This window comes from Betta splendens, chromosome 3, assembly GCF_900634795.4.
Source record: "Betta splendens chromosome 3, fBetSpl5.4, whole genome shotgun sequence".
Lineage (NCBI taxonomy): Eukaryota > Metazoa > Chordata > Actinopteri > Anabantiformes > Osphronemidae > Betta > Betta splendens.
The window spans coordinates 12,426,980-12,450,456 of NC_040883.2; the positions used below are offsets into that span (position 1 = coordinate 12,426,980).

Genomic DNA, 23,477 nt, shown 5'->3' on the forward strand with positions numbered 1-23,477 from the left:
TAACTATTAGATGAAGTGCAGGTAGAGTAAAATAGATGTACCTTAAAAAAAGCCTTTTGGCGTGAATCAACCTGACCTGTTTGCTGGCACCACTGCTGCTGAGTGTGAGTGTATACAGCTTTTGTGTATCTGTGTCAGTGTGTTGTTACATTTGGACGTATGGGTTATAAAGAGGAGCGATTCTGTTTATCTGTGGGTTCATTACAGCGCGTTGACACCTGCCACGGCCTGGATGCTGGCGTCACATGTAGCGTGTTCACCGGACTAAATCCACACATGACTGAACAGACTGTGTCTGGGAGCTGGAAGAGGAACCGATGTGGAAGAGTGACTCAGTGCCTGTTGAAAGCGTGTGATGAAGTATTGCATACTGTTGCAAAAATCCCACTTTGATTAGGAGAACAAGGCTTCTAGGTAAACAGCGGTCTCCGTTGGCTCGTGACGTGTTTCGTGTGTTATACCACAGAGTGTCATGAGTTTAATGTGGGATCACATGGATTCGCAAAGAAAGCAAAACAAATCAAAAGAGACCCTTTGATTTATTTTTAAATCACCATGTCGTTGTGTTATCATGAGAAAGAAAATCCAATTAGTTATTCAGTTTATAAATGAAGCAGCACTTGGTGTGAGTCATAGACAGATTAACAGAACTTAAGCAGAAACTCACACAGTGTGAAATGTGAAGGGCAACAGAAACACCAGCCTGATTTCAGTGCGAAGCTGCACCTGTGATGTTCTTGTTGCTGCAGTGGCACGTTTCGCCTTTATAGGTTACAAGTCATGAGAGGAACTCAGCTGATAACATCTGTGTGAGACGCAAAGCCACACCAGCACCCGACGCCTGCAGAACGGTTCCGTGGGTCCGGTGGAGTCAGGAAGAGCTGCACCACCACAATGTGCTGCATTAATGTGAAACGGGTGAGGCTGCTGTGTCAGAAACGCACATCAGGGTGGATTTCAAACAGGCGTGTGCGAAGATGCCGTCGCCGTGGGGACGCGCGATGGGGCGTCTGTGGACGCGGAGGTCACGGGGTCAGGAGGCCACGCCGTGCGCGTGTGCGAGCAGTTCTTCACTGTGACGGAGGGAAGGGGAGAGGAGAGGAGAGGAGACTCTGGTGCCACGCTGCAGGAAGTGGCACCACCACTATCACGTTGCCTCAGGATGTGACGCGATGGCCACAACCTATTTACAAAGCACGTTTGTTCTTTTGCTCACATTATTACAGGCAGGACGTCTCCGTTTGACGCTGCTCTTTTCTGCACAGCGCTCAAGCTTTTATCCTCCACCGCCCACAGTGTCTGTATTAATAATAAAACACCAGTAGAACTATTTAGAAATTAGAACCTACAGTTAATGGCAGTCAAAGCAGTAACTTGGAAAAGCCCTGGATGGCTTGGAGAGAAATGCAGAACAATGACTAATATCACTAATGTAATAGTTATTTAGTAGGAAAACGCTGATTCAGCTCGGTTTCTAAAGCGACGCCTCCGCGTTCCTGTCAGAGGTTTGACAAACGTCTTCTGAACTGTAAAACTGCTAAATCAGCATTTCCATCATTTCCAGAGAACGCGTGTTTGGTGAGTTTGGTGGAACGAAGACAAACAAAATGCAAAATAAACAGCAAGGATTACTTGGACGACTTGTGCTTATTAGTATCACTGTTGCTTCATGTTTCTACGCCTTCATTTGGAAGGAGTTTATCAGTAACCTCCCAGCTGTTCCTGACTAACGAACACACGGCTCTGAAGAGCAGCAGTGATGCAATGTATTCGTGTCAGCTGTTAAGAATAGAGTTCACAAATTAGAACTGGAATCAGCTCAAACGCAGAGGAACAACATCAGACATAGACAATGATGCACCTCCTGTGACGCCTTAACAGGAAGTAGTGTATGTAGCGTGGGGCGAACTCACACGTTTAACAAAAGGTGTGAACGCTCTCATGACACATGCAGGTGGATCCGATATTGACACAACCTTTCCCGAACTGATCAATGTGCCATCGTACCGTCACAGCAACGCAGAAACATGAACACGACTGTCACTGTTTAAGGACGTCATCAAACAGTAACAGCCTGTTTAATGGACTCACACTGAGACGTTTCTTTGGATTAAGAAGTTTAATAGTTGGAATGAAGTTGGGAGGCCTGTTACTCAGGGACCTGCAGCCAAGCAGAGAAAACATTTTACACAGCTTTAAAAAAGAAAAAACACTTTTACTACTTTGTGTATTTTAATTTCTTCATTATCACTACGTACAGTATCCGCTGCACAGAAACAGGAAATGATTTCCAGAGACAGGAAGAGAACACAGAGTGAAGGGGATACAGTTAGCATCATGCACATAATCATGTTTACTGGACTAGTGGTGGTTCAGAACTGACAGCTCACACAATAGGCATTAAATAGCTCATTACAATAAACTGGACCTTTTTACTGTTTATTTAAACTAAACATGATTACAGTCAACCTTAACATCACTTTTACCATCAGTGATAAAAAGCTGAGAAAACAGAACGTTAGTGTGCTTCACAGAACATAAAGCGCTGTTAAATAAGAACCAACATGATAAACAATCCTTTATTAAACCAGTCTCCTGAAAAGTTAAATAAAATGAAACATAGAAGTGTTATGTACATGTCTGCCTCCAGGACGTAGGGTTACTTGGTGCAGCATCAGATCTGTGAGCAATGAACCTACAAAGAATGACTTTTATCTGAACAGATGATCTAGATTAAGAGTAGGTAAACAATAAATTCTATGGTACAGAGAATGCTCATGTGGTGTGTGTGTTGGCGACGCCCTGAACAGCAGCTTCCCTCAGTTGTTTGCAGCCATCTTTGCTTTGATCCGGTTAATTTTAAGCGGGAGCAGGCCGACCATCTCCTTACTCAGCTCCAGCTCCGTCTCCACGACGGGTGCAGCTGCAGCATGGCTCTCACAGTATTCTACCACGTACCTAGACAGGAGGAGGATGACAGTGACCAGTGGTGAGTTAGCCCTAGTTCTGGCAGCGTCAAGGTTCTGGAGAACCTTTTGCGTTTGTTACAACAACTGTAAATGGAAAGTACTACGTACTTGTAGTTTTCCAGAGACTTGTTGAGGTTTTCCAGCTGAACAGAGGGTATTGAGCTTATCAGCCGGTTCTGTAGCCGAGCCACCCTGAAGCGGGCCACCAGAGCGGGTCTGAGGACATCCTCCTCCAGGTGCTCTGGAAACTTCCCATCAGGGGAACACAAGGAGTCTAGGAACATCTGGAAGTATCTACAGAGCAGAGCAGGACGCAGACTGATGTAGATGCACAAACTCACACAGGACTGCACGTCTACAGTTACTCACTTGACTGAGGCGGAGCAGAGATGGTTAAATTTCTTTATGGTGTGGTTATCTAGTGACTCTGTTTCTGCCTGTCTGTTGGCCACAGACAGTTTCAGGTCCATCATTTCACTGTAGGTCTCAGCCAACTCGAACATCAGCTGTCTGCGGATCAACAGATAGTACTGGGAATTCAAGTCTAGAGAAACAGAGAGTGACACAAGCCAGGTCTAATTATTGTGCACTGCATCGTATCTCGTGAAATGTTCAGAGAGGGAAGACTGCACGCCTTCAGCTCGGTACCGTTGCAGATCGGCTCCAGCATGTCAACTCTTCGTTTGTGCATTTTACAACGTCGCTCCAAGTCCTCCTCAAAGAAAGCCAGAGCCCTGAACAGAGCGCTGTGGTCCTGCAAGATCTCTATGTGGTCCGTAACATATCCATCCATCAGGTAGTACTCCTTGGCCTGTTAGACAATAAGTAAAAATGGGTTTCGACTCCGAAGTGAACTTTTACAGATTGGCCAATCACCAACACTACACAGATGTGTTTATCAGTGAAGCTGTGCATAACCTTTTCCTGTGACTTTAAGTTTGTGTTTGTGGGTACCTGTGTGACATAATTCTGTCCCACCAGAAACACAGCTCTGGCCTCTGTAAAATCCAGCGGGTACAAACAGAGCACCTAAAATAAAGAAAAGCAAAATGAATGACTGTGGAAACCAATAGTGCTCCAAATGAACACAGGTATTGCTGCAGCTCTGCTCACACAGACCTTCTCTTCCACTGAAGCGATTGAGTCGAACGTGTCCTCCGAGCCAAACAGTACAGCGCCCTTCCTGCCCTTCTCTTCCTCCTCTTCGTCTCGCCTTCTCTCTCTCTTCAGCTCTTCCTGACGATCGGTATCAAGCTCCCCGATGTTGTCCTGATCAGACGCACAGGCTTGTTTTAACACGCAGCTCAAGGTCATAATCAGCTTAGGCTGACACACAAGCAGATTCAATCGTCATCATTATGCTTGACCTCCAGCAGCTTCCTCGCATCCTGCAGGAGGTTCCGACAGTACTTGATCCAACATCTTGCAATTTCTGCTCTCTTCTGTCTAAGCTGTTCTCTGCGCTCGCTTTCCGTCTCACCTGGACCACACACAATGAAAAAACAAGGTTGTAGAAATATTCTGCTCACAGGTGTTCTCTGACTAAAAAATGGTGCATCACAGAAAACATAACTTCAGTGTGTGTACTTTATTAGGGCATGTGCTAAAGGTGGAGACTTACTTTCCCGTGCTGCAGCCTCAGAAGGAACCTCTCCTGCCAAGCCTGATACTACAGTAGCTGCTGAGAGGCAATGCCTTCCTTCCATGTATCTGCCCTACAAAACAAAAGGGATGCTATAAAACAGTTTAAAATGTTTGACGATGCACTAAAAATGACGGCGTACATGAATCTAAGCCTGACCTTAGTAATGTAATACTGTGACAGCGTAGCAGCGTTCAGAGCCCATTCCATTGGACTGAACTGATTTAACTGTAGCTGTCTCTGCAGGGTGCTCTGACAGTAGGTGGCAGCACGCTCAGTCTGCTCTGGAAGACAAAACCCTACAGTTAATACAGCAATCACCAGACACACACACACATTACAACCACCAGAACTTTGCTTCCATCCGACTAGAAGCTCCGAGGATATACGTAGAGCTGTTACCGCTACTAAATAAGTCCAGACTTACCAAGGTTTTTATAGACTTGAGCAAGGTAGTACATTGTATGTGTGTAGGCCAATTCAAACCTGGTAGAAAGAGAGGATTCCTTTAGCATACAGTATATTCAACAATCACATTAGCTCGCTCTTGAAAAATAAGTTGCAAGTAGGACACAGTTGTGATTTCGATGCCCTTAATGCATAATGTGTTTTACTGTTAATAGGAATTGAACTCGAGAGCAGAGTCCAGGATTAAAGGGCTCAGACTACGCTGCTGAACATCAGCGTTTACCTCTTGGTCCTCTCCTGATGTGTCAGCAGGTTCTCCTCAGTGGTGAAGTACTCTGTCATATCGGTGGGAGGGCTCCCGTCCTATGAAACAAAAACACATCAAGCATGGCAGATGCAACAGCAGATGGAAAGGGTTTGACCAACGTAATTATAAACTACAGTGAAGCTGGAGCCTTGCTCCTGTAAAATGCATTGTGCTTTATTTGGCAACGTGAGCACATTTTAGGCGTAATGCAGAGGCAGGGAACCACGTGTACCTCCTTCATATAGTCTTTGTAGATGGACTCTGCTGTTTCCAAATACCCCTGAGCCGTTTCCATCTCCTCCCGTCCAGCCCACAGGATGCCCAACTGGTTCTGACAACACAAGCAACAGCATGTGACGACCATCGCCTTATCACTTGATCCCGACTCTAATTAAATATATTGTCTATTGAGCGGTGTTCATTTCAAGCCCCGTCTTAAAATAGTCACGTGTCTAAATGGACAATAAAACGCTAATGAAGCTGCTAGCAGCGAATGTCAGTAAATGCTGATATAGTGATTAAACTAGCCGCAACATCTTTCAACTGCACATTTGGGATACGTCTCCACGCTAACTCCTGTAGGACGAAGCCCTTAGCATCATTCGCGCTAGCCACCAGCCGCCGTTACCCTGACATGGATGAACAGCGACACGTTCTGCGACGACACGCCGCATCTGTCCAGCAGCTTCATGCAGTTCGTCAGGTGCTCCTGTCCGGCCGACAGCTCCTCTGTGTCGACGTGGTTCACGCCCAGGTAGTACTCCACAGCCCCCAGCTTGGCGGCCCGCAGCCCGGCGGGCGAGTCGCCGCTGAGGCGGGCGAGCCCGTCCTCCCTCTGCCCGTCCAGCGGCCGCTCCGTCGGCTGCCCGCCGCTCTCCTCCTCGCCTTCGCCCGCTTCGAAGCTCTTGAGCGAGCAGTAGATCTCTCTGAGAAGCTCCCGGGCCTTGTACTTGGAGCGGAACGGGTCGTTTTCGGGGTCATTTCGTGATTCGACATCTGTAAGGGTTTGGGCGTTGGTGAATTTTTCGCACACAGCCCTCCACTCATGACTGTGGGCGGCCGCCATGTTGGATTTTTCTTCGTTTGTTTTTTTTTTCCTTGTCAATAATTAAGTCTCGTTCATTGAATTTCTGCCACCTGCTGGACGCAATTAGTCACTTCAACTAATTACATTTCCTTCAGGAATGAAAATCCCGGTCTGAGTTCTGGTGCAAAACCAGTACTTGTGGAATTTAAAAAAACAAATTAAACCAAATGCTAACAGAATTGTGTACATGCAATTTAATCATGTTTAGGTTTATGTTCCTCCATAATTCTAGTTAACTTAATCTCTCTGCATTGTTCTGACAGCTGTATAAGGCCACATTTTTTTGCAGATTCAATTTAAATGGCAGATGCTACAAATATTATGCATATATATTATATATATATAAAAATATTAAAATATTATGCATATATATATATATATATATATATATATATATATATATATATATATATATATATATATATATATATATATATATATATATATATATATATATATATATATATATATATATATATATAGTATTTTATACTTTGTGGATAATATTGTTATCATTGGTTTTGCCAATGTCTATGTCTTGTAATACTTAATTACTACACTAAAACAGTGATAGACTGAATACACATTTCAGTCTTAATCTGGTTTTTGTCATAAAATTAGAAAATGCAAATCACATATGAACACTACCAGTTCATGGCTTGTATTTATGAACTTCATCAAAACTAAAAAGCCACTCACGCGCTGAGCTGTGTTTGTGCTGGTTGTAATCTGTTTATTTTAGCAAAGCCAGAAAACCAAAACAATAACCCGGAAAGTTGCAATAAATTATTAAAAATGACTCTTTACAGCAAACAGTTTGTCAGCACTGACAGAAACAGCTTGTCTTGCCCAGTCATGTGGGATTGTAACATTTACAGTCTCAGCCTAATTATACTCATTTACAATGGAGGCAACTTTACTACAAAAACAACAGACACAGAATGTATGACTTCCCCTGTACAGTCGTAATATATAAATGCACTTTGACTTTACTGTACTGCGTATTATCTTGCAGCCAGACAGCTTAGCCCTGCATTTAAGTGGTGGTGTCCATATGTTTAGCCATTCAGACTGATGTCAGTTAGGCTTAATTCTCTATAAAATATAATTAACACAAGTTTCAGTTCATAGCAAGTTGGTGAGTAATAAAAATATTAATGCTGCTGACTGAGGTGAGGAGACAAAGATATTTGCTGATCCTAAAGTGAAACAGCCTGTGAAGTCAGTGTGCAAGGCAACAGTCAGGTTTGTCATTGAGTGAACATTCACACACATTAATTTGCTTTGTGTCATGTTGGACATAGTAAAAGTTAAAAAAAAGACAAATGTGTACTAATGTTTTCTAGGTCTTTTTTTAGGCTTTTTCCTGAAACTTCATGAAGCTAATCCATGATAATGAGTGTAAAAAAATTGTGTACGTGTCCTGTTTATTAATCATTATTTAAAATGTATAGATGTATGGGCTTTTACATCCAGGTTTAGAGGACTGGTGGCTGATGTAGCAGCAAAGTGTCCAACTCTGTAGCTGATTTACTTTGCCACTAAGATTCTGTCTTCTTTTCCATTCTGAAACAGTCAAAGTAAAACGACTTTGTTAATTCCATGACCTACATTCAGCAATTTTAAGTAAATAGAAAATACTTTTCCTAAATTGAAACCCTAACGTCTGAGGGTGATGCTAAAGTGATTAGTGAAACACTGAAAAGTCAGAAATCATGGGGGCTATACATAAAGCTTGACTTCACAGCACGTAGTACAAACAATATCTGTCAATTAACAAAAATAAAATGTCAGAATATTATAGAATATAACTTACTTGTATTTGATGAGACGACTGGCTTGGACTAACTGTGCTGACTCATTGGTCAAGTGGCAAGCAAACAGTAGCCAGTTGCGTGGTTGAACCTTGTAAGCGAATCTCATGAAGAGCAGTGAATAGCAGCACAGAGCTGAAATACACAAGAGCAAACAAAACCCTTATTCTGAACACTTCCCTTAATATACACATAGCACCCCATACTGACAGAAAAAGCTGCATTGACAGGACGACTGGTTGCAATCAAGGAAAAGATGAAGTACAGGGATGGCCGAAAACTTTCTAAAGAGTGCTCAGGACCTGAGACTGGGCTGAAGGTTCACCTTCCAACAAGACATTGACCCTAAGCCCCCTAAAATATTGAATATTGTGACTGTAATATTGAATAGCCCAGTCAAAGCCCTGATTTAAACCCAACTGAGCATCTTTGGAGAGACTTAAAAGTGGCCTGACAGAACTGGAGAGTAAAAAATTTAAGGGGGTCTAAATACTTTTCGTACCCACTGTATATCAACAACTACAATTTATCCTATAGATTTAGAAGTGGTGGGAAACAAACGGGTATCTATTATTTCAAGACCAGTTTAAAAGCTCTCCCAGAGAATCACAAACAAACAAAAGCATCACAGGGAATGCTGTGTGTTTTTAGTCATCTTTAGTTATTAAAATGATGGGAGTAGGCTGACGTTTGTATGTTTGTCGGTGTACGTGCTTTACCAAAGGTCATCCTGCCACTGATAATTTCAGGGCTTTTCTTCATATCTGAGATAGCGGCTATAGGAAGACCCCAGTTTGCTACAGGACCCCAGAAATGCTGTAAATATACAAACATAAGAACATATTGATTAAAAGAGAATGAAAAAACAGCAGTCACTAATAAAAAGACACAAACACACTAAGAAGAGATGCACTGATAGAGGAGAAGGACGTACCGTGCTGTTTTCCATTCAGGAACACATGGAAGGAAAAAAAACATGAAACAGATAAGTGATAGTGATTTGAAACAGGTCACAGCAGTAAATGCAACCTGAAACAAGATCACAGGTTAATTTCAGTCAACTCACAAATAAAAAAGATGCACAAATCAAGGTGTGCAACATGACTTTATCTTCCCATTACTACATTCAAATACAAATAATGTGATTGACAAAACATTTAGTGAGTTGACAGCAACAATATTCAACTTAAGCTGATAAACGTTTTTTATTGATTAACTACTAGTTGCAACAACATGCTGAACCTAAAACAGTTTTGTTTTGTCAGTGCCAAATAAAACAAGCATATGCTGCCAATTAGGTGTCTGATCATAATAGTGGTGCATTTTCTGGACTTTCAGTTGTATTTTGAACATTTTAGACAAAGCTCTTGAACTGACCCAGAGATAGCCTGCTGTTTACCTTTTGACAAATGTAAACAAAGATGGCGGCTTGCATCACTTGAGGACATTTTCAGACGTACTTAGCTAATCTGTGACTGGCGCACACATCAGGTACACATTAACGCTCATCCTGACAAACATGTTAGGCAATAGCCGTGGTTTCTCTCCCCGCTTGTAGGTGTCACTGAACGAAATCTGATAACTTCAAAGCTTAGGACCCAAACACAGAGGCTCAGAAAATCAGAGAGTTGTAGCTCACGGTTAAATTAATTTCTTTCCAGACAATTTGGTTGGAAAACATAAAAGCTAGTTAGTCTGGTGCGCTGCTGCGTATTCCTGGTAAAACCCAAAAAACTGGAGTAACTAGTAACGCCTACCTTTGCTAACTCGGCGCTACTGACGCTCAAAGCACAATCTATGTCCTTGACAACCAGCGGTGCAAAAACTAAACACACATGTCAGACATGGTTGGAATGCTCACTGTTCATATTATTTTAAAATGTGTGCGCATACATTGACAATTAATTACACCGACAACTATTAAACATTAGCTAAGCTAACGTTACCTGACTGTAACTAGTCACCCGGCTAGTTACCACATTAGCATGCATGCTAATAAAGGAATTTAGCCTGGCGCTTGTAAAGCGTACCTCATCAAATAGTCTCTGAACTCTTTGCTCTTCAGGTGGTCAATAGCTTTCCTTGCAATCGTCGCTGCCATTTTTAATTTCTAGGCTGGCGTCTGTTTTGGGGAAGAAGAGGAGCCTGTTCGTGTTGAAGGGCGACTGGAAACGCTGCTTAGAGGACGGTCAAATTTCTACAACGTTAGCGCTTCTTCTTCTGATTAGATGTGCGGCGGAATGGACGCCGCGAAGACGCGCTGCTGCCCCCTACAGGCCACCACTGGTGTTACACATCGACAACAGTGACAGACTTAAAAACACAATATGTCACCAGAGTTACTGAGCTTTACCGGCGGAGCTGTGGTTTAACTGCAGGTGGCACATTTTGAAAATAAGGCAGATCAGGGTGATACAGGTTGCATGTAATAGTAATTCGTTGTAAACAGGTGAACTAAGATAGGATAATTCAGCAACTGCTTTGACAGTGTGTCACTCACTTTAACAATTTTGAGAAACACAAAAGATTTTGGAAAAACACATTATGCACATTACTGTCTGTAAATTGACACGCAGTCAGTGTACTTTCGTAAGAATTACAAAAAATGTGTTTTTATTTTATTTATTATACCCTATTGCTTATTGTGAGATTATGGCCCCCACAGGTGGCGGTTGGTTTTGCTGCTACCAGCATTTGCTACCTGTCCGACCGTAAAAGGGTCGGAGCATTTGCTACCTGTCCGACTGAAAAGGGTCGGAGCATTTGCTACCTGTCCGACCAAAAAAGGACAGGTAGCTGAGGAAGATGGAGGCGCCGTAACCAAGAATCGAATGACACGTGTACCCAGGACTGTCATGGACAAATTGGTGGCCGATGTAATCTTTAGTCTATTGAGAATGCAGGCTGAAGACAGACTAACAGCTAGACAGTTTCTGGCCAACTCTACGTGGCGAAGCTTGGCTGCCGATGTGACAGAAGACGAACTGCGTGATATTTTGGATGGCTGCAAGGCTGCAGTTTGGTCCGGTGTGTAATGCAAATGTGTGTTGTATGCTTTACAAAAAAAATAAATAGATACAAACCTCAAAGTCTTTTGTGGTCTGTGACTATGAGCTGGCTGCAAAATGAATAAAAAGAAACTACATCTTCTAGAGTAAGAATAGCAAGGGTTAAGGGTAGGCTACTGCCTAACATGGCAGGCACTTTACTGATCAGGGGGAAATCGGTGAGAATTGTCTTCACGTTAGGTGAACAGTAAGCGTCATGATGTTTGTCAAACGTTTTATTACAAAGCTCAGTAAGTTTACAAGTCAAGAGATGTCACAAGAGTGACTAGCAGATCTAAAATTTACAGGCAAGGATTTATGTAGTGCATGATCACAATTATTTGGAGTGCTATGGCACATCATGTGTGTGGCATGGAAGAGATATAAAGTGAGATGTCACATGCTAGAGCAAACTGTTATAACAAGGAGAATATGACACATGGCAGGAGCATCCAGCCGACACAGATGGCACAGCTTCCGTTGCCTCTGTAATAATGGTTCCAGTTATTGTTCATTTCCTGCACCCTCTTCATAATGTCCTCCACTGAAAATAAAGACAATTAGTTTTAGTTAAATCATCAGTTCCAGAAGTATTTCATTGTACATGTTTCTGTCAACATACATTCTTTCTTGTGTTTATTGTCTTCTGGGACTCTGTGTTTAGATGTGTCGATGTCTGGCAACACGTTCAGTTCAGGCACATATACTGTGGGTCTGGGTGCTGCTCGAAGACATGTGATGTTGTATCCTGCGTGCAAGAAACAGGCGGAACTGGCTGATGATATCAGCCCAAACAGAACCAGCATAGTCAAGGAAGTCATTGTGCAGTGTGACCCATCCAGTTCCTGGTTAGACCTTATATACTGCAGCCGCTGGGCGGAGCCTAGCAAATGCTCCGACCCTTTTCGGTCGGACTGTAGCAAATGCTCCGACCCTTTTCGGTCGGACTGTAGCAAATGCTCCGACCCTTTTCGGTCGGACAAGAGTCGAATACTCCGACCCGTCGATCTACGATCCTCCTGTCCCCGCGGGGCTCCCCGTGCAGGTTCTCCAGCTCTTGCGGGCCTCCCCGTGCAGCAGGGGATCGGGTCGGACAGGTATATATACCTGTATATATATATATATATATATATATATATATATATAGATATATATATATATATATATATATATATATATATATATATATATATATATATCTATATATATATATATATATATATATATAGCTATATATATATATATATATATATTATATATATATATTTACCCCCCATTTAATATTTTGCTTATGGTTGATTTATTTCTTCATTTGGGTTTTGTTGTGTATTTCTTTATGGTTTGTATTTATCTATTGATTGAACATAATCCTTAAATGCTGCATCAGTTTGTTCACTAGGCGACAGTAGAGACTACTGAAGACAAAGAAAATTTTATTTGTACATCCTAGGCCACAGACATGACTGTGCATCATTGACCAGTACTTTATTACAGTAGGTACACCTGTATAGTCTAATCTAACCCAATACAGAAACTGACTGAAAACCTGAACTACAAACATTGACTGTGACAATAGTGATAGCGAGCTTCCAAAACATCCAAAACTTAATAACTGAGATATGATGACCTCGTACAAGTTGAATTAATTGCTGTGTGGGATTAGACTCTACAGAAGTAGCTATTAATATGGCCAGTGAATGCACAATAAATAAGAAGAAAGCCTAGAAGTCAAATGTCACAAAACACTCTATCCTCACCAAACACTGTGTATGTAAAGTTTGACTTAAGATTGAACCAGAGTTGACTCGGCATCAGTGTCCACCGTTAGGTCGAACCTCGGCATAGTTCTTGACCAGCTGTGAGATCCTGACCACTTTAATGTCTGATGGTATTTTATCATAATCGGACCACAGATACTCTGGAGACAGCACCTTAGTGGGTTTGTTGTAGAGCAGGTACCTGAGGACAGAGACACGGGTGAGATATGGCTGAGATGTTGTCAGAAATGATAGAATGGGGATGAGCTGTGACTCAGTACTTGTTGAGGTGACTCTCTTCCTGCCACACAGCCTCAATGTGATTCTCAGCGTCCACCTGTGACTGCTCGTAACAGTATCTGATGGGATCAAAGCGAAACACACTGTTGTGAGATTCCAGTTTAAGTTTTCTATTTTAATTTACATGAAAGTAATCATAAACCAGAACCAGGAAGTTATTATTGTATAAAGAAAACAGACAGAGGCCATCAAATGTGAGGACGTCATAATTTGTTCCGCTTTTACCAGCTGTGACGCACACAATACAGCATTATTCTTTTATTGAAAGGTATTGTTTGATTTTGTTTACTTGACTAGCTTGTACATGTCCTCCAGGTATCCGCCCCACACGGCAGCAGTGTAGTAGTAATCTCCTTCTTCATAAGGTATATATGCAGTGGACTCTCGCCGACGCTCATAAGGAAACTCCTTTCTTCCCGTCTAAGCAAGAAAGGGAGGAATAAAGAACAAGAGTAAGACGCTGCAGCTGCCACATCAGTGGCGTATGCTCTGCAAACAAATGATGCACCCATGATTTACATTCTTTGCATATGTAAAAACATGTTAAGGTGTGAAAATTAGTGTAACTATAAATATCAACCTATATTAAATAATCAGATCTAAGCAAATGGAAAACAGCTGTTCTTGGTGCAGATGCACTGTGTAAAGAGGTTGAAGATGATGAGGAGGATATGGACACTTCCTGCCTCTGCACCTTCAGTGGTTTCTAGTTAGTAGCCTTATACTTCATTAACATTATGTCTGATCTGTATCACACTTCAGGATTATCTGGTCACTCAGAGCAACCACAGTGAACCTTGTAGTAGCCTCGGTGAAGCACAGCAGAGAGCTGGCTGAGCGACTCGGCCCCAAAGCGGTTGTGGAAGACACTGTCGATGTCCATCATGAACAGGTAGTCGGTTTCATTGCGGATCTGAAAGCATGAAATACGGTAGAATGAGTAAACGTAGAAATTTGAATAGAATACACTGATCAAAGGCACCCAGCGGGCACTCAACCGGCCTTCAATGTTAAAATAGGGTTAAAATAATGTCAGTCGTCAATGTGACGTCGATGTAACATTGAAAGAACGCTAATGCTAATGGTTGTAAAAAGGGTGACAAAGACTGATAAATCAATGTTGATCTAGGGTTGAAATGGTGTTGTTGTTTCTGTGGCATTGAGGAAACGTTGAAACAATGTTTGATGCTAACGGTTGTAAAAAGTTTGACAAAATACCTAATGGTTGTAAAAAGGCAACAAAAAAACTTACGTGTTTTAAATATGCAGAATTTATGAAAACAATCCAAATGTGTGTTTTGATTTTTGTCCTTAGATCCTGCCATTACAACTTGTGATACTACTTCATCAAATGTATGGAAAGCAATGAACACATATACACCAGAGAGGTCAGGTGGTGGTGGAACAAAGATAGAACTTAAGCGTTTCTGTTCACTTTGTCTTCAAGCAGCCAGGTGGCGCTGTTTCGTCAAGTGTTTGTGGTGTAATGTGATTTTCAGGTTTGGTTCTTGTTTGTAGCCCTGCGATGGACTGGCGACCCGTCCAGGGTGTACTCTGCCTCTCGCCCATAGTCAATGTCAATGACAGTGTGAGCTGCAATATTGGTGATGATATATTTACCTGACTTAAATGTTATCTTTACATTTTTGTGATAGTACACATCTAGCAGAAATAGCAGAAAGTGGTCTGAGCCTGGAACTATGCACCAAAGTCTAGTTATTGATAATTAAAGTTGACTATTCGGCCCATACAGTTACAGTATGGCCTGGTAGTTTTGAAGAGTAATAAATCCTAAACTATACAGTAAAAATACACAGATCTTTGTGTGGTGATAGTACACCTCTAGTAGAACAAGGGGAAAGTGGTCTGGGCCTGGAACTATGCACCAAAGTCAAGTTATTAATCATCAAAGTTGACTGTATTACAGTATGACATAGTACTTTCAATTACTGCTAAATCCTAAACTATACAGTAAAAATACACAGATCTTTGTGTGGTGATAGTACACCTCTAGTAGATCAGGGGGAAAGGGGTCTGAGCCTGGAACTATGCACCAAAGTTAAGTTATTAATTATAAAGGTTTTACAGTATGACATGGTAGTTTTAAATACTAATAAATACTTAATTTTACAGTAAAGTACACAGATCTTTATTAGGCGACAGTTTTTCTATATATGCAATATTTTGTTTCGTAGTTTTCCATATTTTGAACAGACCAGACGTGTCGCTATGAAAAGAGGAAGTCGCGACGAGCGTGTTTTGTGCTCTGCTGTAAAGCGCGTAATACGGGCGCAAGACGTTTCTGAAGCGCGGCTGGCTGAACGACGGATGAACGAACGACGGCTCACTTGACCGCAGTCTTCCATTCCCACTTGTGTGTGTGCAGACAGTGAGGTATGATTATTTTATCTTTGTTTCCTGTCGTTCGTTGCTTGTGTTTTTTTCTTTCGATAAATGCTTAGTTACGCTGCGTACGTTGCGTTGTATGTTGTAGTTTGACAGTGAACATTGGTGGATTTTGGTGGATGACAAAAGAAAATAAGGAGCAATCACCACGGCTCATTAACCAGGCGGCATATGGACACTAGAGCGTCCACATCGTCATGCTACCTGACCAGTCAGTATCAACACTATAGGCTCCAATTTGGGGATTTCTCAATTACTAATTCCATCTCATTCCTCATTTAGATCCACCGCTAACGGATTAACCCCTGACAACATCTCTGCCTCCTCCTCTCCATCGGCTCCAACACCTGACCAAGACTCCTGGCAGCTCCTCTCCTCTTTGGACTCCTTAGTTCCTGATCTGAGCTTCTATAGGTCCCATTTCACCTCTGAACTCCAGCAATAAATATTGCGTGTTCTGCAGCCAGTCTCTGGGTCTGAGTCTGCTCACTCACAGGTTGGATCACAGCCATGTTTCTCATCTTTCAAAACCAACAGTTAATTGTACAAAAATGTAAGGTTGATAAAAAACCATACATCAACATAAATGCAAGGTTGATAAAAAAACATAAATCACGTTGGTAAAAGACCATAAATCAACGTAAATGTAACGTTGATGAACGACCATAGATCAGCGTTAATGCAACGTTGATGAACGCCCATAAATCTGCATAAATGTAATGTTGACGTTTGACCATAATGCAACATTGAAATAACGTTACCCCATCAATGTTGATTCACCTTTCAAAATCTAAATATAATCCAATGGTCATTCAACCATAACGTCTCAACGTTGAAATGCCTGCTGGGCATAAAGAACAAAATAACACTCAATGCTCTCACAGACCACATTTAACTTCTATGTCCCTTTAGTGAGTAAAGCGTGAACCCTCCTGCTTATTTAAACTGCGTTTATCAGGAAAGGCTTTCACGCTTCAAACATATGAACCAGATATTTCGTCACGTTCACCTGCTTGTCGATAGTGGCCGTGGCCCACTTCATCCTCCCGAGCACCACGTCCTGCCAGCGGTTCGCACTGGGGACAGTCACAACCGAGATCCTCCGGCCTGCACCCATCTTTACCTGAGCGGTCAGATGAGGAAATAGCAGTGAAGTGGACCAGCCATAGCCGCAGCGTTTCTAAGTGTGTGGGGATGTGCTCGCTCTGCGTCAGGAGCGGACTGACTCCTGTCACAGAAACAGCCACTCACTGAGGGAACGTCTTTTTCATTGTCTGTGAAGATGTAGTACGTGACCCTGAAGTCAACAAGAAAGAACTTTTCACCTGACTCCAGGAAGGCCTTCAGGAAGCGGGTGTATCTGTTCAGATGAAAAGGAAAAGTTAGAAGCCTAACATTCTATTATTACTATGCAATAAATGAAAAGCATCTGCTCTAGTCAGTGTCCTGTGCACATACTTGCCAACGGCAAACACCACCACAGCCACACGTGGGTCCATTTTCTTATAGATCGCATCAATAACCACAGGGTCAAAGGTTCCCTCCCAAACCAGGGGAGCGTTCCAGTTGGTCACTGAGTTCACATCAGTGCGTCTGAGGAGAATGAAGAGTGTCCTCAGTGATTTTTATAAGTAACTATCTGTAAACGTTTTACCTACGGAAAAAACTTGGCCGAGAAAAGGTTCAGGATCCGAGGCCTTGTTTAACCTTTAAAACAATGGGACGTGTGTTAAAGCGTGTGCGTGTCAGGTGAACAGAGCAGCTGCTCCAGCTGCAGCAATGTCTTAATAAAACAGGAATTCAAGAGTGTGTCAGGTAACAAAAAATAATAAAAAAAACATTGTTTGAGTATGTGATGAAATGTTTTAAATAAATACTGTCTAAATTATCTCCTGTCTTTTAAAAATCCAGTATTAGCCACAAAACGAGATGACGTCATAATCTCTTTAAAGACTTTCCTTAACATCCAACATTTTCTAATGCATGTTTGACATAATTATTTTAAGCCTTACCCTTTCTGTGTGCTTGGCTGATCGTATCTTAATCTAGAAAAGAGCAGATCACAACCAGACGTCACGAGAGCAGAGCAGAGCAGAGCTATAAATATAACAATAACATCATTCAAGACAAAGACAAAAGGAAAAAATACTGGACACTGCATGTGATGATTATTGGTGCTGGGTGGAGGAGCTGCAGTGTGACCGTCCCAGCAGCATTCAGCTAATGGTCATTTTAATGTAAACAAATATTCACATACTCTGATTGGAATGTTATGGGTGAATGATTCAAACATTATGGGTGACTGTTTTACATCTAGATAAAGGTCGTAACGGTAGCGACGAGACATGTGAATCTAAAGCTTTGTTTGAATAAATGTCTGTATGTCAACAGAAAGAAAGGCAAACTCTTACCCAGGTGGATGTTGTAGGTCTTGGATCCTCCACTTTTTCCACTCCACGTTTTCTGTGCATTTCGTTTTCTCTACTCCTGCCACCTTTGGTTCCAGTTTTGGTTCATCATTACACACCTTGCCAAACCTTAAAGAGACAACAGTATTTAGTGGTAAGATTTGAAATAATAATAATGTTAAAATTGCAGTTGTAGTATTTAGTTAAACATGTTGTTCAACAGGAACATCCATGTGACAGGAACGTTACCTTTGGCAGAATGTCTCACATCCTGGCAACCAGACGTAAACCGCCCTGTGGAGAAACAGTGCGTTAATCAGAGATGACACAGTGAACACGATGGAAGTTAGGGTTTTACTTTCCCTTATTCCTTTTTTTTTTCTAACAAGCTCAACGTCTCGGCGGCACCAGAGGAAGCAGAGGAAGTTCTGTTTGGCAGACTCTCTGCTGAAGGCCTCAGTTAGTTCATATTAGGTTTAAAATAATGATAATACATTTCTGATTTAATGCCTTTGTAATTATTTGTAATTAACCCAGAAATTTTGTGTGACTCGTATAAAGAAGTAACAGCGACACGTTCACCCACACTTAACTAAACAAATAAAACCAGAACATTTATTCTAAAATTGCAGAATGATCTCGTAATAGAATGAATTCTGATCAGTGGTTCTGTGCAGCTCAACGCAGCGTTCTTCAGTCTCCTCTGTTAAGTATTGAAGCTTTACAGCTGTATGGCTCAGCAGTCTTTACTGTCGTCGTTCAGTTCATGTGAACCCTGTCGTTCTGTAGCACGTAATGCGCCTCGTGCAGCAGTCCGAATGTCGTCGGTCCTTCCTCACCGTCTCATGAACACGCACTCACTCATTCATCAGTACAAACAGTAGGCACATCTACATGCTGTGCTGCTTCACGACCGGTGCCACAGGCACACGGGTCCAGTTGTAGTTTGTTTCCATCTCGCTGGAACCGTTTGCGACTTTTATACCGTTTTGATGACAGAGCAGACGTGGTTTCTCAGAAGGGTGAGCCCTTTGCTTGGTTCCTGTTTGAGTTTCACTCGTGTTTAATGGGGGGGTGGTGGACTCAAATGTGTTTACATAAAAACAAGACATTTGTGAAACATAAGTGTGTCTTTCAACTTAATTTCTTAAATGTCACTAGTCAGGACTCTCCTGATAATAAAGTACGATAACGAGCTTCTGTTTACGACAGGCTGAAGGAGAACGAGCTGTTTCTGACTACGATGATTTACTCAGGACATCAGAGTCGCCATGTGACGCAGTAATAAAACAGTTTCACTGCGCAAATAAAATTAGTATATTGACCTTGAAGTCATGATGGGGTTTAAAGTGCACTTCCTTCTGTAACATACAGTTGTAACAAAGTTGTGTCTTATATTTAATAGTGAGGTAAGTAAACCTAATTTGAGCTAAATTCTAACACATGAATAGTGTAATAATACTTATGAAACACAACCTATGCGTCTAAGATCTTCTTTCCTTTGAAGCTTCACCTCTGGAAAATGAGGATAATAAGGAAGAGAGCTTAAAAATAAGTTATCCATTTAAACTATTTGATATTGCAAATAAAAGACTTACCCCAAAATGAGAAAAAAAACAAAAACTAAAATATGGCTCCTTGAAATGTAGCTTGACATATCAGATTTCTGGCTCTTATCCAAATTGAACAGAACTGAGCTCAGTAAACCAACATAACAGAGCAGAACGTACTCCTGACTCCACAGCCGCTACTTCTGCAAGGGGAGGAAGTACAGTGTAGCACAGGCAAGAAAGTTAGGTGGGGGAAGGGGGGCAGTGTTGTGCATCACACATATAGTGATGCACAACACCACACACAGTGCAACGAGGCCCTGCAGGATGCGTTGCTGTGATAAACTGACACAGGTTGTCAGGGTGATAAGGGGCACAGGGGCAATGTAGGCATAACAAAACCAGTAGTGCAGCTTCAAACGCCGCATCTTGGCACCATTTCGGCATCATTAGTTAGGGTTTGGCACAGTGAAGAGGAACAGTGCCTGCCTGGAAAATTACAAAGAAATAAAGATACAAACCTGTAAACAAGACGAATTGAAAGCACATGTGCGCACACGCATTCATTCCTTTGTTAAATAGCTACGTTGTTGATAGCGAGTTCATGCACGAAACACCACATGACTCACATTTTAACATAATTTCGATGAAACATCACACCAGTTTACCGCTGCCTGTGTCTCATGGTCGCCACACTGAGTTTCTCCCCTGGATTCTTGGCCAGGCCTATGGTTGACGGTGGTGGAACTTTGTGCCCCCAGTCTTGTCATTAGCAGGTGTCCGGCTGGAAGCATCCAATTGATCTGGGGTGTGTCCAGAATGCAGGGTTGATTAACCTTCTGCTAAACCCTGAACTCTGGGTTGATTAACCCAGAACCTGCTTAACCCTCAGTGTGTCGGTTCCAAAACACCTGAGAAGAGTTAGGTTTATCTGCCTCCTGTCGGTCACACAGAGTTAACGCACGTGCACAGCGTATATATAAAGACAGGGTCAATGGATCGCCGAATGCACGGGTCGCCATGGAAACCGAAGCGACAAAAAAGGGGCAGCACGTTTCACAGAGGCGGAGTTGGAGGTTTTATGCTGGCGAATGAGGAATTCAAGACGATTATCATTGGAAAAAGCAACACAGCTGCATCAGTGAAGGAAAGAGAGTGGGCTTGTCCGAGCGGAAAATTAAGCACAACTTCCACATCATTTTTACTATTAATTTCAAAAGGTTAGAATAATATTGGATAATAGTAATATTCTTGTTTAATAAGGTGCAATCCTTCTGGAGCTAGAAGATCACAAAAACATCCTACAAAAAGGTAAGATTTGATTACACAATTACATGATCTATGTATTAAACATGTTTAATACATGTGGATCATGGCTCGTCAGACAGGTGGGGGTACCACCACCTCCGCTCACCCCATCTTAGGAGCTGGCTCTGTCCCTGAATAAAGGGTGACCAGTGGTAGAGGGCATTCCTGGGGGCACTTCATCCCACACACAAGAGGGTTCCATCTCTGTGGTCTACTTGGGTCACTACTGGACCCTTTTGGTCATTTTCATCAGGACAAGCAGGGTGGTTGCTCCTCTTATCGTGGCAATGTTGTGAAGGACAACACAAGCCACTATAATGTCGCATGCCCTCTCTGAACTGACCCTGTGCCCTGTGGTCATCTCCACCTTGGCCCATGTTCTGCTTCAGGGTATGGTGTCATCAAATAGGGCAGACATGTGTCCCCCCCGTCCCCCTAGCAAGTAGCCATTGTACTGTCCTGCAATGATTGACATGTGACACAAGAACAATACAGTAAAAACAGTAAGAACCTGTGTAAATTACAACATACCCTGTTGAAACGTGTGGCATAGTGATGACTCCCTGATGACTTACCTGCACATTGATACTGTGAAATGATCCTATTAACATAGTCTGCCTCATTGACTGAAGGAGCTTTAATAGGAATGTGGGTGCCATCGATGCACCCTATCGCGTTTGGAAACTCTGAAATAGAAAGTAATAAAGTAATACGGAAAGTGTGCGTGTGTAGTACGTCCGAGGTGTACGTATTAAAATATGTGTCATAGATTATCATAGACAGGACAAACCTGCCACTCTGTGGAATCTTCTTTAAAGACACACAGAGGTTTGTTGCCAGGTTACAAAGGTGTGCAGGAACCGTTTCAGTGCCACACAAACGGTACAAACGGCTCTACACACCATTGCCTTTCCCACATGCTCTGCATCGTCCAAATTATACAAAAATGTCTTGCAAAAAAACTAAGAGCTATGTATGTAAGCTATGTAGAAAGCTTTCTGTGGTAAGTGGTAAGTTTGTTAAGTTTGAAATAAAAGGTTTCAAAAGGTTTGTTAAATTCACTGACGATTCTTTAGAAAAGCGATAACGCTCCTTTAAATAATCATCCAGATATGAATAAACATTGATACGTGGCCTTATGACCCTCTCACGGTGGAAAAAAACTGCAACAAGCTGCGCCTCCACGTCCACGGGCTCGTCATCAAACGGGCACGCCCTGCTGAGTAACCTCCGAAACGAACCCTGAAACATAACTGAAAGCTGAGGTTATTCACTGACATACACTCAAACTTACCTGGGTATGTCACCGCTTTCTGGAGCACACCCCTGGTGTATGCTTTCTCACAGTGTGTCTGTGAATGTGAAATAATTGTTATGCCCAAGGACAGAGTAATAAAGACCAAGATTTTAACATGAACTCACCCAGCAGACACAGAATCGACCTCCCAAATTAAATTATAACATATATATTCACGCACAGTTCTCATAAACTATAATCATCTTATATCAAACAATAATCTAAAGCTGAAAACACTTAATAAGGCTGCTGCTATATGTTGTGACATGCACCAATCCAGCAGGAGATTATTTGAAACCAGCCGAAGGTGCATCTGATAAGTTTCAGTACATAAAAGTGCTGCCTGTGTTTCCTGTGTGCATCAACAGCTGGAGCGTCAGAGGAGGAAGAAATACGAACATGCAGCAACTGAACAAAGATGTGACGTTTAGATAAGTTACATAAAAAGCAAACTCAGCGTTCCAGTGAACCCACAGCTTGGGTGGGGTTCCACTTTATGGAATCAAAAAGACGATTTCAGCTGAATGAGCTGCAAGATGCTCTGCAGGTTGTGTCAAAGATTTGGTAAGAGACCTTAAAACGAGCATTTATGTTACTGTAAGCAGGTGTCGTATCTTTTCAGAAAGTGTCATGGTTTCAGCTTCACAGTCTTGTTTTGCTACTTTCTGGTTTTATTTGAAAGTAGCAAAACTACTTCCTGACTTCCTGTTTTGCTTCCTGCCTGTTTCTGTTCCTGTCCGCTTTAGTTTCTAGTCATGTGATTTACCAGCTGTGTTGAATTAAATATTAGTTCAGTTATTGAAGCTCCACTACACACCTGCTCCATTTGCCAGATTCTTTTGTTGACGTACCATTGTTCAGACTTCCAGCAAGTCATGGTACGTAGGCCTTTGGGTGTGGAGTCCCGTGCCTTTTCTGCACCTCGCCTCTGTCCTGCCCGTGTCTGTACCTTTGCAGGAGACTCACTGCCTTGTTTTGACCACTGCCTCTTCATCGTTGTCAGCTGTTTTGGGATCTGTGTTTATTAAAAGAACACTTGACTCAAGTCCTGTCTCCGAGCTGTGCATTTGGGTCCTTCGCTCCTGAATTCCTGACAGGAATCCTCTGACTCAAAAGTTTTAGTTTACATAGCGTCTTTGGTGACGTACTATTATACACTGTATAAAATGAATGAATG

General features: G+C 42.2%; 3 protein-coding genes across 3 annotated transcripts; all 3 read right to left on the bottom strand.

Moving 5' to 3' along the window:
- Positions 1–2,213: 2,213 nt before the first annotated feature.
- Positions 2,214–6,427, bottom strand: kifbp (kinesin family binding protein). The gene is made up of 13 exons (XM_029145194.3): positions 5,955–6,427; positions 5,559–5,657; positions 5,303–5,382; positions 5,039–5,097; positions 4,771–4,895; positions 4,591–4,684; positions 4,337–4,449; positions 4,089–4,238; positions 3,924–3,998; positions 3,618–3,780; positions 3,339–3,513; positions 3,078–3,263; positions 2,214–2,958 (listed from the first exon to the last, which is right to left on the bottom strand). The coding sequence occupies exons 1-13, from the start codon at positions 6,390–6,392 to the stop codon at positions 2,820–2,822; spliced, it is 1,896 nt and encodes a 631-aa protein (XP_029001027.1). The 5' UTR covers positions 6,393–6,427; the 3' UTR covers positions 2,214–2,819.
- A 694-nt stretch (positions 6,428–7,121) lies between these two features.
- mpc1 (mitochondrial pyruvate carrier 1) lies at positions 7,122–10,449 on the bottom strand. Its single transcript, XM_029145151.3, has 5 exons — positions 10,258–10,449; positions 9,162–9,165; positions 8,947–9,043; positions 8,230–8,362; positions 7,122–7,979 (listed from the first exon to the last, which is right to left on the bottom strand). The coding sequence occupies exons 1-5, from the start codon at positions 10,326–10,328 to the stop codon at positions 7,955–7,957; spliced, it is 330 nt and encodes a 109-aa protein (XP_029000984.1). The 5' UTR covers positions 10,329–10,449; the 3' UTR covers positions 7,122–7,954.
- A 2,241-nt stretch (positions 10,450–12,690) lies between these two features.
- On the bottom strand, positions 12,691–19,956 carry LOC114852344 (globoside alpha-1,3-N-acetylgalactosaminyltransferase 1-like). The gene is made up of 11 exons (XM_029144670.3): positions 19,744–19,956; positions 18,395–18,439; positions 18,149–18,274; positions 17,750–17,782; positions 17,196–17,330; positions 16,989–17,097; positions 16,747–16,860; positions 14,128–14,244; positions 13,621–13,751; positions 13,313–13,390; positions 12,691–13,233 (listed from the first exon to the last, which is right to left on the bottom strand). Exons 1-11 carry the CDS (start codon positions 19,800–19,802, stop codon positions 13,086–13,088), a joined length of 1,095 nt encoding a protein of 364 aa, XP_029000503.1. The 5' UTR covers positions 19,803–19,956; the 3' UTR covers positions 12,691–13,085.
- Positions 19,957–23,477: the final 3,521 nt, after the last annotated feature.

Bases quoted from the DNA above. Each gene is read 5' to 3' on its own strand.
- kifbp (XM_029145194.3), bottom strand. From the start codon at position 6,392: ATGGCGGCCGCCCACAGTCATGAGTGGAGGGCTGTGTGCGAAAAATTC. The intron at 4,450-4,590 runs GTAAGTCTCCAC...TGTGTGGTCCAG, and splicing joins TGAGGCTGCAGCACGGGAAA to GTGAGACGGAAAGCGAGCGC. The intron at 4,239-4,336 runs GTCAAGCATAAT...GCGTCTGATCAG, and splicing joins ATGCGAGGAAGCTGCTGGAG to GACAACATCGGGGAGCTTGA.
- mpc1 (XM_029145151.3), bottom strand. From the start codon at position 10,328: ATGGCAGCGACGATTGCAAGGAAAGCTATTGACCACCTGAAGAGCAAA. The intron at 8,363-8,946 runs GTAAAGCACGTA...TGTGTATTTCAG, and splicing joins CAGTGGCAGGATGACCTTTG to CTCTGTGCTGCTATTCACTG. The intron at 7,980-8,229 runs GTAAGTTATATT...TGACTGTTTCAG, and splicing joins AGTCGTCTCATCAAATACAA to AATGGAAAAGAAGACAGAAT.
- LOC114852344 (XM_029144670.3), bottom strand. From the start codon at position 19,802: ATGTCAAGCTACATTTCAAGGAGCCATATTTTAGTTTTTGTTTTTTTT. The intron at 18,440-19,743 runs GTAAGTCTTTTA...GTTTCTCCACAG, and splicing joins GTTTTTTTTCTCATTTTGGG to GGCGGTTTACGTCTGGTTGC. The intron at 14,245-16,746 runs GTGAACGTGACG...TCATGCTTTCAG, and splicing joins CGGCCACTATCGACAAGCAG to ATCCGCAATGAAACCGACTA.